General features: G+C 47.6%; 2 protein-coding genes across 3 annotated transcripts in view; one reads left to right on the top strand and one right to left on the bottom strand.

The window, feature by feature from the left end:
• Nucleotides 1–16,846, top strand: part of LOC142854236 (H-2 class I histocompatibility antigen, D-D alpha chain-like) — a 99,724-nt gene that overhangs the window by 35,483 nt on the left and 47,395 nt on the right. The gene's annotated exons all lie outside the window — the stretch shown is intronic.
• On the bottom strand, nucleotides 7,120–16,691 carry LOC142854231 (butyrophilin subfamily 3 member A2-like). Its single transcript, XM_075979510.1, has 10 exons — nucleotides 16,327–16,691; nucleotides 15,355–15,524; nucleotides 13,477–13,824; nucleotides 12,330–12,611; nucleotides 12,016–12,216; nucleotides 11,798–11,818; nucleotides 11,659–11,685; nucleotides 10,065–10,091; nucleotides 8,757–8,783; nucleotides 7,120–8,418 (listed from the first exon to the last, which is right to left on the bottom strand). Exons 2-10 carry the CDS (start codon nucleotides 15,437–15,439, stop codon nucleotides 7,679–7,681), a joined length of 1,758 nt encoding a protein of 585 aa, XP_075835625.1. The 5' UTR covers nucleotides 15,440–15,524; nucleotides 16,327–16,691; the 3' UTR covers nucleotides 7,120–7,678.

Genomic DNA, 16,846 nt, shown 5'->3' with positions numbered 1-16,846 from the left:
GGAATTACATTTACATGCAGCAGTAGAAGGCGCTGGAGATGCACACCTTTAGTTCCAGCAGTAGAGGGCGCTGGAGATGCACACCGTTAGTTCCCGCACTCGGGAAGACAGAGGCAGGCTGATCTCTGTGAGTTCCAGGGCAGCCTGGTATACATAGTTAGTTCCAGGTCAGGCTCCAAAGTTACAGAAAAAAACCTTTCTCAAAAAAAAAAATACATCTACAATGTTCAATCCATTTGTATTTGACAAATTGGTAGAAATTATTCTATTATCTGTCATACCTTAGTGAATTCAATGTTTTAAACCTAAAGCCCTTTCCAACGTAACTTCTATTACTATCCTAAAACTACCGTTTTAGACCTCAGATATTTCTAGGATAAACATCTTAAGCTTTTATGTCTCTCAACCCTATAAACCATACATCTCTTTGTAAGTTTCTTTTCTGAATTTTGTAGAAAAATAAAATGGTGAAACTATCTAATTTTCAACCACATCAGAGACCTGAGAAGGATAAGTATTACCTAAATGTTTAGGAAATGTTCAGGAAGTGTAGCACAAACAACTTTCTTTTGAGGGGGTTCGAGACAGGGTTTCTCAGTGTAATAGCACTGAGAAATGTCCTGGAACTCATTTTCTAGACCAGCCTGGCCTTGAACTCACAGAAATCCACCTGCCTCTACTTCTTGAGTGCTGGGAATAGAGGCATGCATCACCACCGCCTGGCTCAAACTACTTTCAAAACTACAGTAATGATAGAGCCAACTGGCTGCCTAGACAATCACCCAAGGTTTCTTTGCAATGTTGTGGCATTCAGCTTTGGCCTACAAACCTAGAATGTCTGACTTGTCTGTGGAGAGGAAATTCTGAAGCACTGTCATATCCTGTTTTAGGAAGTTCAGCAGTTGCCTTTCTTTGTGTCCTGCTTCTCCAGTTTGCTCATCTTACCGTCAGCAGCTGAGGCGAGGGCAGTTTCCTGCCCAATGGTTAGCTTTTCCACATCGAGAGCAAAGTTCTCTATGTGCCCCAGTGCCCATCAGCTTCTCTGAAGGAAATTTGTGCTTTCCGGAGCAGATGGGTCTCACTCTCATGAAAAGCCTCATGTTATTAAAACATCTGAAATGCCAAAGTCTATACATCTCTGAAGTGTTTGAAGACTAACTATCTACCTATCTATCATCTATCTATCTATCATCTATCTATCTATGTATCTATCTATCTGTCTACCTATCTATCATCTATCTATCTATCATCTATCTATCTATCTATCATCTATCTATCTATCATCTATCTATCTACCTATCTACCTATCTATCTATCTATCTATCTATCTAAGACTATCTGTTCAACCTTGAAAACATACCTAACATGACTACAAGTTTGACTGTTATGGGTGACTAACTATTAACCTGCATTTCTTAATTATCTTAAATATTTATAATAAAAGCTTTCAAGGACTAGGACTTTGCATCACATTTTTAAATGAGCTGCATAGTTGCAATACCTTAAACAAGAGTAAAAAAACATATGCAGTATGTTATACAAAAATAACAAATTTATTTAGTATACACAAATCCATACCAATGTAAAATATTTTAAGGTAATTGTTCCTTTTCAGTTTAAAAGTAGATCCAGCAACCTACCCTTTTACCCTGTCATTTCTATATCTCCCTCTTTTATCTTTCAAAGAAAGATCCATCAATATATTCTCCTCCCTTTCTTAGTTTCCTCCCTGCCCATGACAAATAACAACTTGCAGCTAACTCCCTAAGCGACAACGAACATCCATAACCCATTGAATGACCAAAAATCATCCACCCCATCTCTTAGGAATGTGGGCATCATGTTCTTAAAATTACTTCCTGTTGCCTGGGGGCAATGGCATCTTTAGGGGACCCTGAGAAACTTAAAATAAGGGTCAAGTCCTGGGGGATCAGCTGTATCATTTGTTGTCCAGTCTCAGTGTGATGAGAAAGTGCAGGGCTTACGTCCTTGACTGGAAGAGTCTGGGAGGCTGGATCATCTCAGCTAACCACTTTGAAGTTGTCCTGAGTAGTTTGTAACTCAAAGCTGCACTTTGGGTGGTGTTTGTAAGCTCAGTGGTGTTACCGCAATCCAGGCAGATTCATCATTGCAGGGCCCATCATCTTCTTGAAGTACTCAAAGGTCACTGCTAGGAATGGTCACAGTTCACTGCAGAAAACCTAATCATTTGAAATGTCATGTGTGTGAGGTCCACGTGTGACTCAGTTTCCACCTGGAGTCATTCTGACTTAAAGAAGTCATTTGAGTTCAAGCTCGCCTGTTCTGTCTTTTCCAATACCCTTGAGGGCTGTGAAGAAGTTCTATAAGTCCATGGGAAGAACATTTCTGCCCATAAGAAAGCACACATTACTATTAAGATTTGGACTGCTATATGCCTGCTGAAGGCACTCCTCCTTAGTGATTGGCAGCTGCTTGCTACTAGCTGAATTCTTGCATAGAGATAACGCACCTGCTTGAGCTCCCTCCCAAGGACGGAGCAGGGAGGGGCCTAGCAGACTCTACTGCCCTTTGTTCTGCCTTTTGCCTGTAATTAGTATATATGCTAGCTGAGAAATAAACTTCGGGATGTTTGGTATTTACCTTCTGTCCTCCCAGGCTATCCCATGTTTCAGTCTTCATTTCTCTTAATCAACCATTTCCTGTAACCTTGCACACCCTCCCAGGTACCTCTTGTTCATTCCTGCCAGCTCAGGCTCCAACACATATGCAGCAGGTCTCTGGGTTAAAGGACCACAGTCTGTTAAATACATTCGGGATACACAAACTTAGTTCCCAGTTACCTGCCTCAGACTCAAACCCGAAGCCATGTACAGGAAGCTAGATGAAGCTTATTTCTAGAATTAGTTAGTATTGTATATGACCATAAATATCATGATGGAAAGCTTAAATATAGATATATAATAATCTTATAAATTTTGAGATAGGACTTAATCTTAAGAAATGTTTTTAAGGCAGGTGGTGGTGGCATAAGCCTTTAATGCCAGCACTGACGGCAGAGGCAGGGGGATTGGCCATAACACGTTTCATCTCAAATATTCGCCTCTCTGGGTCTCAGCTTCACACATCTACTCCTTGGCCTTGGGCCCCACCTCACCTGCCCTCTGTGTAGGTCTATAAAATTTATAGGCATAAAATTGATTTTATTATTCATAAAATATAGCCTTTCCTTGACATTCTTATTTGTCAGAAACTGGAATCCATCTCATTAAGTCAACCAGGTGGCAGCCATGTGATTGTCCCAGCTCATTTGCATGAGAATCTGCAGTTTGTCAAAGTCACATGACCTCAGCAGATGTGCCAGCTGTTGGTGTCCAGTGCAGGAGGGTCAAATGGCCTTTAAAAATGTCTTCAAGGGCCTGGAAACATGATCTCCAGCTAAGAGCATTTACTGTTCCTGCAGGAGATGATGGTTTGAACCCAGCACCATGTCTCTGTCTGAAGGTGGAGTTCACAGCTGCCCACATCTCCAACTCTAGGTACCTGCGCCCTCTTGTGGTCTCCTCGGGCACTGCATGCTCATCCCTGCCTGTCCAGGCCATGGGATGCAGCTGAAGACAGGAGAAATCAACGCAAGGGTGAATTGGTGAAACAAATCAAAGCTGAGAGGTCGGTGGAAACACGATTTTAATAAAAACTCAAGGTCAGAAATTGGGGTTGGACCTGAAGATCTGAAAACCAAAACAGCCAGCCACTGGCTCTTCCCTTGACCTCAGTCTGAAATGGCACTCCTCTGTCCTGGAATCTCAGAGAGACACTGTCTCTGAGAGCTGTTTCCTCCTATTTTATAATCCTCTCTGGGACTGGGATTAAAGGTAAGCACCACCACCATCAAAGGCCTGCACCACCCAGTTTCTATGGCAACCAGAACTCAAAAAGAAGGTGTGCGTCATTACGGCTACTGCGGCTAAAGGTGTGTGTTACCGTGATCTGGTCCGTAATGCTGACCAGTGGGACTGTTTCACTCTCAGATCTTCAGGCAGTATTTAGTTAGTAAAACACAAATGAAATGCCACTACACTTCTCCTTTTTGTCTAAAAAAAAAAAAACTATAACTAATATAAGAAAACTATATACAATAAGTACAATGACTATATACAATATATACAGGCAGTAAATACATCAACAATGTCTAGTCCATTTGCATTTGACAAACTCACAGAAAATATTTTATATCTATCCTATTTTGGTGAGTCCAAAGTCTTATACTTAATTTACTTTTTATCATAGCTTGCTTTCTGTATCTGGTAAACTATAACTATAGCTAACTAGTCTTGAACTCCCTCAGAGACCCAAGAAGGAAATCATATTAACTGTGTGAGCAGGAAGTGCAAGCAAGTGACTTGAGTAATGACAGAGACGGTGACTTCCTGAACAGGCACCCAAAGTTCCTCTGCAACATTGAGGCTTCGGTCTTCAGCCTACAGGGATAACAAATTCAACAGACTTTTCTGGAAGCAGGATATTTCGTGTGCTGCTTGTCTAATTAGGACAGTATACTGACAGCTTGAGACATGGGCGTTTTCTTGCCCAGTGTCTTACTTTTCCCACAAAGAAAGTAAATTCCATATGGAGTTTCTTCAGTGTCCATTATCTTCTCTGAACAAGGTTGGTGCTGCCAGAAGCAAACACGTCTCATTGCCATAAAAATGAAGAACCTAAGATATTAAAACATTTAAATGCCATATTCTACAGATCTCTGAGGCAATTGAAGATGATCTATCTAAATTATATATTTTTTGACCTTTAAAACATCCCTAATGTGATATCCAAAACCGATCTGAAAGTAGCACTGTCAGCATCATGACGTCATAACAGCCAGGTGGATTCGTTGTTGTGGGGCCCACCTTCTTCCTGGAAACTTCATAGATTACTGCAGAAAATTTAATGTTCATTGTGAAAAACATAAACATTATTTATACAGACATACATTCAATGAAAGGTACTATAGAGACAAAAGTATTAATGGGGAAAAATAATATCTTTCCAAAATTCTTCCTTCTTTCTGTCCCATACCAGATGGATCCTGATATGAGACAGAAACACTGCATTTTATTTGATTGGCGAGCGTTTCCTCTATCGTGTCTTCAATGCCTGAGATTCTCTTCCATCTCTTGTATTCTCTTAGTGATGCTTGCATCTGTAGCTCCTGTTCTCTTCCCCGGATTTTCCATTTCCAGAACTCCCTCAGTTTGTGTTTTCTTGATTGTGTCTTGATTCTTGATTATTTCAGTTTTCAGGTGTTGAATGGTTTCCTTCATCAGGTGATGGTTTTTCTTGACTTGCTTAGCATTCTTTAAGGGATTTATTGATTTCTTCGATTTTCTGATTTGTTTTTCCTTGACGTCGTTAAGAGAATTTTGTGTTTCCTCATTAAGAGCCTCTGTCATCTTCATAGAGTAATCTTTAAGTTCATTTTCCTGTGTTTCTGCCGCATTGGATGTTCAGGCTTCTCTGTTGTAGGATCACTGGGTTCTGGTGGAGGCAGGACGGCTCTTTCCATTGTTGGATGGATTCTTACGCTGTCATTTACTCTTCTCCTCCAAAGCTGTGGCTTCTGCCTGTGCTGGTTCTTCCAACTGTTGTGGTTTGCACCTGTGTCTATGCAGCCGGCTGTTTTTCAACTGGTGTGTTTCATGCCTGTGCCTGTGTGGTCTGCTGGGGTTGCAGGTGAGGGCCGGCCACAGGGAGGGTGCTCAGGTGCTTGGGATTGGGCAGAAGAGTGTGTCTTGTGGGACAGTGTTCAGTGGGTGTCGGGGGATGTAACCTGGAGGCAGGTATCTCATCTGATTGCAGGATGGTGGGAACTGCAGCAGAGCCTCAACTTGCTTTCTTAAAGCGCCCAGGACCAGCACCCAGGGATGGCACCACTCACAACAGGCTGGGCCAACCCCACCAATCGCTAGTTATGAAAATGACCCATGGACTTGTGTACAGGCCAATCTGATGGGAGTCTTTCTCAACTGAGAGTTCATCCCTCCTCCAAAATGACTCTAGTTTATGTCAATTGACATTAAAATCTACAGTCATTAAATTTGTGGAGAAACAGACCCCACAATTCTAATACAAATTTCCATATTAGTTATTTCTCTATTTCTGTGCTGAAATGCCATAACCAGGCAATGTATATAAGAAAGCGTTTACTTGGACTTACTGTGTAATGGGAACAGAGATGACCACTCAGACACTTCACAGCCAACAGAAAGTCTTGATATCAGCTGGCTGGGACAACACCCAGGTACTCAGGACACAGAAGGGACGACACCCAGGTACTCTGAGGCCCAGATGAGACCCAAGTGTCCAGATTTTGAATGCAAATCCACATTCTGACATTTTACTCAACACCTTCAGGGGCCTTCACACAGGCAAGCAAATTAGCAGAAGACACGATGAGCTAGCTGGGGCCTATTGACCTCAGGTACCTAGAATACAGTTGGGGTTCCAAGGGATTCTCCAAGCAGATCACATTATAGTTAGACTTGAAATGTCTTCAGCAAGAACACAGGTGGAGAAACCTGCACCATCTTGTCCTGCCATGAGTGCTCTAGAGGGCAGAGTCCGTGACGGGGGAGTGGAAGCATGGTGACTGCAGCAGGGACCTGAGAGCTTATGTCCTCATCCACACACAGGAAGAGGCGACGACGAGCTGGGAATAAGGCACAGCTTTGAATCCTCAAAGCCCACCCCAGTGATGACTTCATCAGGGCTACATACATCCTGCCCCAACCCCACAACCAATGGGAACCAAGTATCCAAACATATGGAACTACAGGGGGCATTCTCATTCATAACATCATGTATGGCTACAAAGAGAGGTTCATGGGTCGCATGAGATCCTGTTTTAAAAAATAAATGATAGATACATACATACATACATATATACATACATAGAGAGAGAAAGAGATTCATAGATAGGTAGGTAGGTACATACACACATACAAACATACATACATACATACATATCTACATACACAAATAAACAGTTAAAATACATGAAGTCAATCTTTAGTAAATATAAATTGTCATAGTCATATGTATATTTATGTGTGGGTAGAGAGACTTGATTATAGAATCAAACACTTTGTGTAATAAATTATTTTATTAACAGACTGACTTAGGATGAGGCTGGTCCATGGACACCTGATGCACAGGTTGTTGTCCACAGAGAAGGTCACCAAATGTAACTATCTATGGCCCAGAAATCCCACTACTGGGAAAGAATCCTGAGGACAGGAAGTCATGTGTCAGAGGTCAGCTCCCCCTGATTCACGGCACACTGGTCACAAGAGCCAACATACACAGAAGACCCTAGAGTCCCATGGCCAGATGAATGAGTTAAAACAATGTCCATTCAGCCCTTGGTCAGTTTCCTACCAAAAGGTATGAAACCCAGGAAAATGCCATTTAACACCAAAAGGAGCATGCCTACCCATAATTCAAACCAGCTGAAGCAATGGTCAGGACTCATCGCCTGGTGTCTGAACAGAAGGCATGGACGCCCTGTTCCCACAGCCACAGAGTCAGATCTGAGAGCAGTGTCAAGGCTCCAGGCCCTTCCAGGACTCAGCCTGCGGGCTTTTCTGTGGCTTCTACAGTCCCACAAGGACACACACTGACAACTTAGAGGCAGAGAACTGCACTATGGGAGAAAAGCGTCACCAGGATGAGGGAGAAATGGGGATTCCTCCCCTGGGGGAGAGTCAACTCCAGAGCCTGGGGTGAACCCCTCCCCTGGAGGATTCCCAGACTCTTCCAAAGAAGGCAAAAATAACCTCTTCCCTTTCTTCTCCCTCTTCTTCCTCTTCCCCCTCCTCCCCTTCCTCCCCTTCTTCCTTCTTCCCTTCTCCTCCCCTTCTTCTCCCTCAGAGTCATGCTCCAAGGAGCTGAGAATCATTGAAACATCTCCGGACTTGAGCCTGAAGTATGGGAAAAGAGTCCCAGCGAAGGAAGCTTCATGGAAGGAGAAAATATGGGACATCTCACTCATGTTATAGAAGGAAATGTCGCCTTCGCTGTAGTCCACAAACACCCCCACACGCTGGGGAGCTTGCCTAAAGGATAATGAAGCCCTCCCACTGTCAATATAGGCCCAGTATCCACTGCTAGACCGCCCCACAGTCCAAACCCCCTTTTGGGGACACTCTGAGTAAAAGCCTTTTCTCTCCACATCTTCCCTGCAGACCCCCAGAGTCCACTTGCTGCTGTCTCCATTCCTTATCTCCACCTCCCAGTAGCGTCTTCCGGAGGAGATGCCTTCCATGCCTAACACACAGAAGAGGTCATCCAGGCACAGAGTGGTATCCTTCCGGGTCACACGCCTCCTGTCCTGAGAGATGGCGAGGGTGGGGTGGGCAGTGTCTGGATCCAGAATGACAGACCCTGAAGGAGAGTTACCAATCATGGGAGGTCCTCTCCAGCCCCTAAACAAGGCCTCAGCCATCCCACCTCCACCTCAAAGTCTCTTAGCTTCTTCAGGGGGAAAAGTCCCCCCCAGAGCAGCCTGTGGCTCAAGACCATAACTGGCAAGCAGGGGAAGGGAACAAAAGGCCATCTAGGGGTTCAAGGTCACAGGGCCCTTGAGAACCAGATCCAGCTTAGTGAGCATCCCCTCTGCCTCCCAGACCACCACCACTGAGGTTGTCACCACAGGAGCTGAAGGAGGGACCAGAGCCATGGGAAGAGCAGGAGGAGTGTCCCTAAGGACCAGAGTCACTCACAGGACTGGAAGTGCTCCCTGCGCCAATCTACAAGAGAAGAACAGGTCATGTGAGGGGTTTCAGACACTGTACCCATCTGGTCAGTGCCTGTCTCGTGAAACACAGACCTGGGAGTTGTGGGGACAATGTACCTGCTGAACAAACATATACATACACACACACACGCAAATACATACACACACATAAACACACACAAATAGACACACAGAGACACACATATACACAAACACATACACATAAACATATATACACATACACACACAAATATACATACACAGAGGCACACTAAGACACACATATACACATACACATAAACATATATACACATACACACACAAACACACATAAATATACATACACAGAGACACACTAAGACACACATATACACATACACATAAACATATACACACAAACACACACAATATACACACAGAGAGATACGCAGAGACACACATATATACAAACACATACACATAAATATATATACACACATAAATATACACACACAGAGACATGCAAAAATACACATACACATATATACACATACACACACATAAAGAAACATACATACACACAGAGATATATGCATACACACGAACACACACATACACACATACACACAGCGACATACACATACACACAAAAACACACAGAGAGACACACATATATACACATACAACAGAGAAACACGTACATATAGACACAAACACACACATACACAGAGAGACATACACATACACACACACACTCACACACATTCTTGAAAAGGGAGAGGAAGGGCCTTGTGATTCTTCTCTCCTAGTAACCAACAATTTCCTGTAAATCCACGGGGGAGGGGCCATGAGCCCACCCCTCTCTCCATGACAGAAAACTAATGGCCCCACTTCTGTGCAGGCCTCCTTGGGGTAGCTGCTTCTGACAGCTCAAGAGGTAGGGTCATCTGAAGGAAGGAATCCGAACAGAGGAAATGCCTCCATAGGATTGGCTGTAGGCAAGTCCTTGGGGCATTCTCTTGATTGATGATGGGTATGGGAGAACCCAGCCCATGGTGGGCTACGTCTTCCCGTGGACAGTGGTCATAGGGCTGGCCAGGAGGACACGACACTCCTCCTGGCTCTGCACCAATTCCTGCCTCCACATCCTGCCCTGTGCGACTCCTGCCTAGACTTGCTGTGGTGTGAACTGGAAGTGTGAGTCACACAAACTCTTTCCTCTTGAAGTTGCTTTTGGTCATAGCGTTTCAACACAGCAGGGAAACCCTAAGACCCGTGTTCCGCCCAGAGGACAGCGGTCTCCAGAGTCACGCACCTGCATACAGCTGGGCCTTCCTCCAGGCTGCAAAGGAACATATTCTCCTGAGAACCAATCAGAACAGCCCACTCAAACAGTCCACCAACCCATCCTCCTCCATTCTAAAGGTGAGGTTTACCTAGGAGGAGAGAGGACCCTGAGGAGCTGGATTCTGCAAGATGCAGAGGCAGCAGAGAATTGTGAAAAATTCCATGGACCAGGGATGAGGAGAATGGTGCCGTAGGCTGTCTCCCACGGGTCAGATGCTATGTGGCTTTTTGGCTGTCAAATACCTGCCTCTACTTCAAAACCCAAAAAGGAATTACTAAAATAATAATAATAAAAGTATTCTAAGAATATTCAGCTTCGTTGTTAATAACCAATACGTCGCTGTGACGTTTTGAAAGAAAATGGCCCCCAAAGGGAGTGGCACTATTAGGAGGTGTGCCCCTGTTGGCGTAGGCATGGTCTTGTTGAAGGAAGTGTGTCACTGTGGAGATGGGCTTTGAGGTCTCCTATGCTCAGGTAAGAGAGACCACTTTCTATTGTCCCTGAGTCAAGACATGAAAACGCCCAGCGCCTTCTCCAGCACCATGTCTGCCCACCTGGCACCTTGCTTCCTGCCATGCCAATGATGGACTTAACCTCTGAACTAAGAGAAAGCCAATTAAATATTTTCCTCCTAAGAGTTACTGTGGTCAAGGTTTCTTTTCACAGCAATAGAAACCGTAACTAAAACAAGTGCTATATAGGAAATTATCCTAGAGAATAAAGTAAAATTGTTCAGCAGTTGTCAGAAACTAGGACGGCAACAGAGTTTTTTGGAAAGGTAGATTTGGAGGCCAGAGGACCCAGCTCACCATCCCTTCCCACTCAGGTCCGCAGCCCTGGCTCTGCCCATCACTTTGATCAACACCTTCAGAGCTGAGGGAACAGACTCCCTGGGGGATGACTGTGGAATGGGTGGAGGTCACACTCCAGGATCTGTGACCTGATTCACTTATAAACATCTTCTGCAGGTTGGCTTTGTGTCAGCTGGGCACAAGCTAGAGTCATCTGAGAGGAGGAGACTCAGCTGAGAAAATGCCCCCATAAAAACGGCTGCAAGCAACACTGTGGGGCGTTATCATGGTTTAGGATTATTGTAGAAGGGGTCCGCCCACTGTAGACAATGTCAGTACAGGGAAGGGGATCCTGGAGAGGACCAGCAAGCAGGCTGAGCAGGCCATTGGGAGCGAGACAGCAAGAGGTTGTTCTCTGTGGTCCCTGCTTCAGTTCCTGCCCCAGGTTCCTGCCTGCATCTTCACTGAAAGTTTAACTCTGGTGTTTAGCCCCCAGGGCAGGCAATAGTCCAGAGCTAATGGAGACAAAAGTCAACAATACAGACAACAGGCATTGGTGGGAATAAGGCCCTGGGGCACAGGGCACATCCAGAGACCCAGGTCTTCCAGCTCTGAGCAGAGATCTGAAAAGCCCATAGAACAGGCTTCCCCATCCCAGAACCTTCCACTTCTGTCCCCTCAAGAGGTTCCCATTCTGCCTAGAATCAAGGAGAGGGCACCCCTGGGCGCATGTGCACAGGGAACCATGGGACTTTGGGGCAGTCACTCACCAGCCTTATAAGCTGCCTTCCTCCAATCTGAAAAACAACATGAGGACTCAAGTGAGCTGCTGGGCTACGGAGGGGACACAGAGTCAGGAGGAAAAGCATGGGGGGACACACGGGGCTCAGGAAGAAAAGTGTGACTCACCCAGCTCCTCCTGGAGTCTGCCTGAAAAACAGAAGAGAGGAGCTGTGCACTTGGCAGAAAAACAGGAAACAATGTTTCCTACTAGTCTGCACTAGAGCCCAGCTGACCCCAGGACTCCAGCCCTGCTCTCGGGGCTTCGGGGGCCACCTACTCTGATCCCAGAACCCTGGATCTTCCTGGAGACTCTGGCCCAGTCCTTCACTGCCATCAGTACTTACAGGCTGTCTGCAGCGCATGCTCCTTTGTCTTCTGCCACTCCTCCTGCTCACGCTGCAGATTCTCCCATTCCTGATGACCCTGCAGCCTTGCACGCTGCTCCCATATGAGAAAACAGCAAGACCCTAGGACTAGAAGTCCCATCATGGTCATGCTCACGGCAAAAGCTGGCATCCAGGGAGAAGCCTGAGGGAAGAAGGGCTCTGTGGCCCAGGCAGAGAGCCAGTGAGGGGCACACCTGAGGACAGGCAGCCCAGCACACTCCAGAAAGGACATCCTCTTCCCGAGCTCTGTAGGAGTGAGGAACAGCCCTCACCTGGGATGAACATGGCCATGGCCTTCTCCTGGCCCAGGATGGGGTTGAAGGTGGAGCAGGTCACACTCCCCAAGGACCTGTCTCTCACCACCAATGTGCTCTCCATGCTGAACAGACCTGCAGCATCTTCAGTGTGGGTCTCAGAGGATGCTGGGAGATTCTCCCCTCTGGAGTCTCTCCACTGCACCTGGGGCTTCGGGTACCACCCTGAAGTACTGCACACCACACACACACCACCATCTTCTGTACCTTTGATGTGCACTTCAAGGACAGAGCCCATCCCTGCAGGAGGACACATGTGAGGACCCTAGAAGACACTTTAGGCTCAGGGACCCCAGGATCACCTGTGCGTCTCATAGGAACCTCTCATGGGAAACACAGGTATTGAAGAGGAAAGCCCTCCAGGGCTGGGACCAGGATTTGCCCCCATTGCTCAACAGCAGAAAGATAACAGTGTCCACTGCTATGGGAAAGAGGGTACGGGTCACTCTTCTATCAACCACAAGACCCAGAGGAACTGAAGGACATTGAACCCAGAGCCCTGAGGTAGAAACCATCACTCCGTCTCCCCATTCTCCACACACCTGTGAGCTCCAGGAGACCAGGACACCCAGGTCCACCCAGGGAAGCCCTGAACACCCTCCCTTCCTCTACCCGATCATTTGTCTTAATCATTGATCATCATTTCTCACTGACGTCTCTTTGGAGCTCTCTGACTTTTTCTGCCTACGCCTCTAAAATATAAAACCCAACAGCTGGTGTTTACCATGACATTGGCAGGATCCCTGGTCCCCAGAACAAGGCCCAGTACATTTAGAGACTACACATAAAGAATTTAGATTAAAATAACCTATATAAGAATGTATCACCTCTTTCTCATCTCAAAAAAAACTTAAAAAATAAATAGAAATAACAATGATGGCCCTGAGCCCTGTATGGCAGAGCATGCCTGTGAGCCCAGAACTAGGAAGAAGCAGGAGGATCCAACGTTCAGGGTCACCCTCCACTACACGGCTGGCTTAAGCACAGTCTGGTCTACATAATTCATTGCTCAAAAATATATTAGGGAGCTGAGTGACATGATCCCTTACTTTCCTCCCACACACAAGTCCCCCAACATCTTTAGAACAGGGATCAGTTAACCAACCTGCCACCTTCAGCTCCAAGATGGCCTCTTCATAGAAGAGACCCTGTCTGAAGAAGCAGACATACATCCCTCTGTCTGAGACCCGGACATTTCCGATGCGCACAGCAGCCTTGCCTTGGTGGAACTGGTCCTTCACCAGCGAGGTGCGTCCTGAATACCCAGCCATCTGCTCTTGCTTCTGCTCTTGTTGGTCCCGATAGACAAACACTGCTTCTGAGAATCTGGAGCGGAACCACCTGAGCTCCATCTTCTCCACACTCACGGCTGGAGACAGGGAGCAGGGAAGTATGGCTTCCCCACCTGGAGCAGCCACGATGGGGTCTGAGGGACCCAACACCCGGAACTGCTCTGTGGACACAGATGTCACCGTGAGAGGACTGAAGAGACACAGGTTAAAGCAGAGAACACCCACTATGACATAGAATGTCCTGGGACCAGGAGGCAAAGGCCGGATGAGGCTGCTCTAGGCATTGTGGGTTAGGTGTCTATGTACAAGAGATCTTCAGAGCCAGGCAGCGGTGGCGCACGCCTTTAACCCCAGCACTCGGGAGGCAGAGGCAGGCGGATCTCTGTGAGTTCGAGGCCAGTCTGGTCTACAAGAGCTAGTTCCAGGACAGGCTTCATAAGCTACAGAGAAACCCTGTCTCAGAGAGAGAGAGAGAGCGAGAGCGAGAGAGAGAGAGAGAGAGAGAGAGAGAGAGAGAGAGACTCCCCATTCTGCCTGTGCCCCTGGCCCCAGACCCTTCCATTAGGAAACCTCTTGGGATTTCACTCTCCACCTTCCATGAACCTGTTCCCAGGGGACCTTTCAGGTAACTGGGTCTCAGCCCAGAGCTCAGGCTTGAGTAGGTCTGGCCTGGGCCAAGATTCTGCCTTTGTAAAATCCCTGCAGATGCTCACACCTTGGGTTTGAGAACACACCTTGAGAAACATAGTTCTACCTGGTCTGTCTTAGACCACACACAGGAAACTCATAACCTACAACCCTGAATTCACTGTATTAGTGCACATCTTCCTCCACTGAATTAACGTGAACCTTAAGACACAGAGCAGAGGCCTGGAGAGAGGGCTGAGCAGCCAAGAACACTAATTCCACTTGCAGAGGACCCGGGTTCCATTCTCAGCACCACATGGTAACTCCCAAGTGTCTGTAACAGTCTGCTAGACTCTGTGGGCATCAGACATGAAGGGGGCACACAGTCATACTTTCTGGAAAAAGCACCATATACATGGAGCCGAAGGCTACTTCTGTGAAAAATCACCCAGCACTACCAGGAATCCCAATTGCCTTTTGATAAAGAAGAAAGATGGCTGCCTCAGTCTGAGTGCTCTTGGTCCTCTAGCCCAGAAGGACTGTGATACTGGGACTGAGGGTGCCATCTGCTGCAGGACCTCCCACCCTCAGCCCAGCAGGACCTCCCACCCTCACCCCAGCAGGACCTCCCACCCTCACCCCTGCAGGACCTCCCACCTTCACCCCTGCAGGACCTCCCACCCTCACCCCTGCAGGACCTCCCACCCTCAGCCCCTGCTTCTCTCTGCCTGGCTCTCTCTGCTTCAGCCAACCCTGGAGTCTGCAGCTCCTCACACCCCTGGCACACTGCCAGCTCCAAGGCTGTGTTCCCAGCTCTGCTCCCCAGGTAGGGTGTGGCCACTGTGCGCAGGTTGGGCAAGGACTCGCAATTTTCCATTCCCAGCCTCTCTAACGCTCATGCAAGCAGGCTCAGCCTAGATCTTATTAGTAACTCACTGTAAATGGAACACTAGACAACCCCTGGGTCCCAGTATTAATGAGTCTGTGCACATCTGAGCAGCCTGGTATGTGGCGGATCCCTGTCACCGCAGGGAGACATGGGAGAGAGAACAGAGCACACTCACCTGTGGACACCCGGGTAAGCAGCTGTGCAAGGACAAACAGGCAGGTCACACAGCGGAGCAGAGCATGCTTGCAGCACTTGTCCATGTTCTTGGAGCCGGGGAGACACAGGTGGGGAGACCAAGACCCTTGGGCTGCAGCAGGAGGCAGGTTCCACACTGAGCTTGGACACCTGAGCAGGGAGAGGATCAGCAGGGCAAGTGTCAGCCCTTCTGGACAAAACACGTCTACACTACCAGGCAAACATCCATGCTGGGTTCCTCCCAGCCATGCAGAACAAGACTGGGGAGCTGGGGACATCCAAGTCCTCTGAGAGGAAGCCATCCCTTCATTTCCACCCCATGCCCAGCCACAGTACAGCCAGGCTCCACCCAGAACCCAGGCCCTGCCCTCTCAGCACCCTGAGGAGAGCCCAGAGGAGACACCGTCAATCCCACTCTCCACGTCCACACTGCCTGTGACCCCAGACACGGAGCCTGTGCCCACCCCTCCCTCGGGGACAGCATGGCCTCCTCCTGTGCTTCTGTTGTTCCATAACTGTGACCAGGCGTCATCTGGGCAGCTCCAGAGACAGACGTGTCCCCGAGGAGGCTGAGCTGCCCATCACGAGGGCCTTGGACGAGCTCTTGGTTGTGGAGTTTTCCACACTTCAGTCCCAGCCCAGTCCCTGCCATGGTTCCAGGCCATCACCCCACACTCGGCAGATGTCACACACACACACACACACACACACACACACACACACACACACGTCCCACAGACAGGTTTATCCTCCTCTCTCTGTCCTTGATAAAGACCCTGCACGGTGAAGACAGGCTTGAAAAGAACATAAATAAACCCTAGTCTGCCCCAATCACCACTCTTTAGAAGGTTAGGGGAGGGGGCAACCTAAAGGCCTGAGAGGACAAACTCAGGGACTTCTAAGGTGTCTCCTCCAGGCTCAGCCACCAGACATGTGACCTGCTGGGACTCACCGAACATAAACTCCTCCCTGGTTTCTTACTCAGGCTCCAGGTATCTTCAGAGCAAACATACCTGCTTCTCTTTGCTCCCAGCTTTGAAAGGATGTGACTTCATGGGGACACCTCAAGATATTAGGGAACTCAACAGGCTCCAAATCTTTCTCTCAGAGTTCAGCCCTGCTCCACGGTGTTCTCACAGCGCTAAGCTCGGGTCTCCCCAACGCCAGGCTCCGATTTCCACATCTCCAACAGGGTCATGGTTCCTAGGTCAGCAGACAAGAAGCAGAGCCTGGCACGAGCTGTCATGGCCTCTGCAGAGGCTTAGACACAGCCGGCTCCAGCAGAGCGCTCCCAGTCAGTAGAGCAATGGGAACACCGAAACTGAAAGCTGATGTGAACAGGGTGTGTGTTCCTTCTGCTTCTTCCTTTCTCTATAAGGAAGAGGTGAAAGTTCATCTCACCACCCCACTCCACCCCTAATCTGCCACCAACAACCCTGCCTGTAGGGGAGATTCCTGAGCAAAGCAAGATT

Source organism: Microtus pennsylvanicus, chromosome 7 (assembly GCF_037038515.1).
Source record: "Microtus pennsylvanicus isolate mMicPen1 chromosome 7, mMicPen1.hap1, whole genome shotgun sequence".
In the NCBI taxonomy this organism is placed as follows: Eukaryota; Metazoa; Chordata; class Mammalia; order Rodentia; family Cricetidae; genus Microtus; species Microtus pennsylvanicus.
Note: the sequence above shows the minus strand (reverse complement) of the source record. Positions and strands in the feature narration are given on the sequence as shown.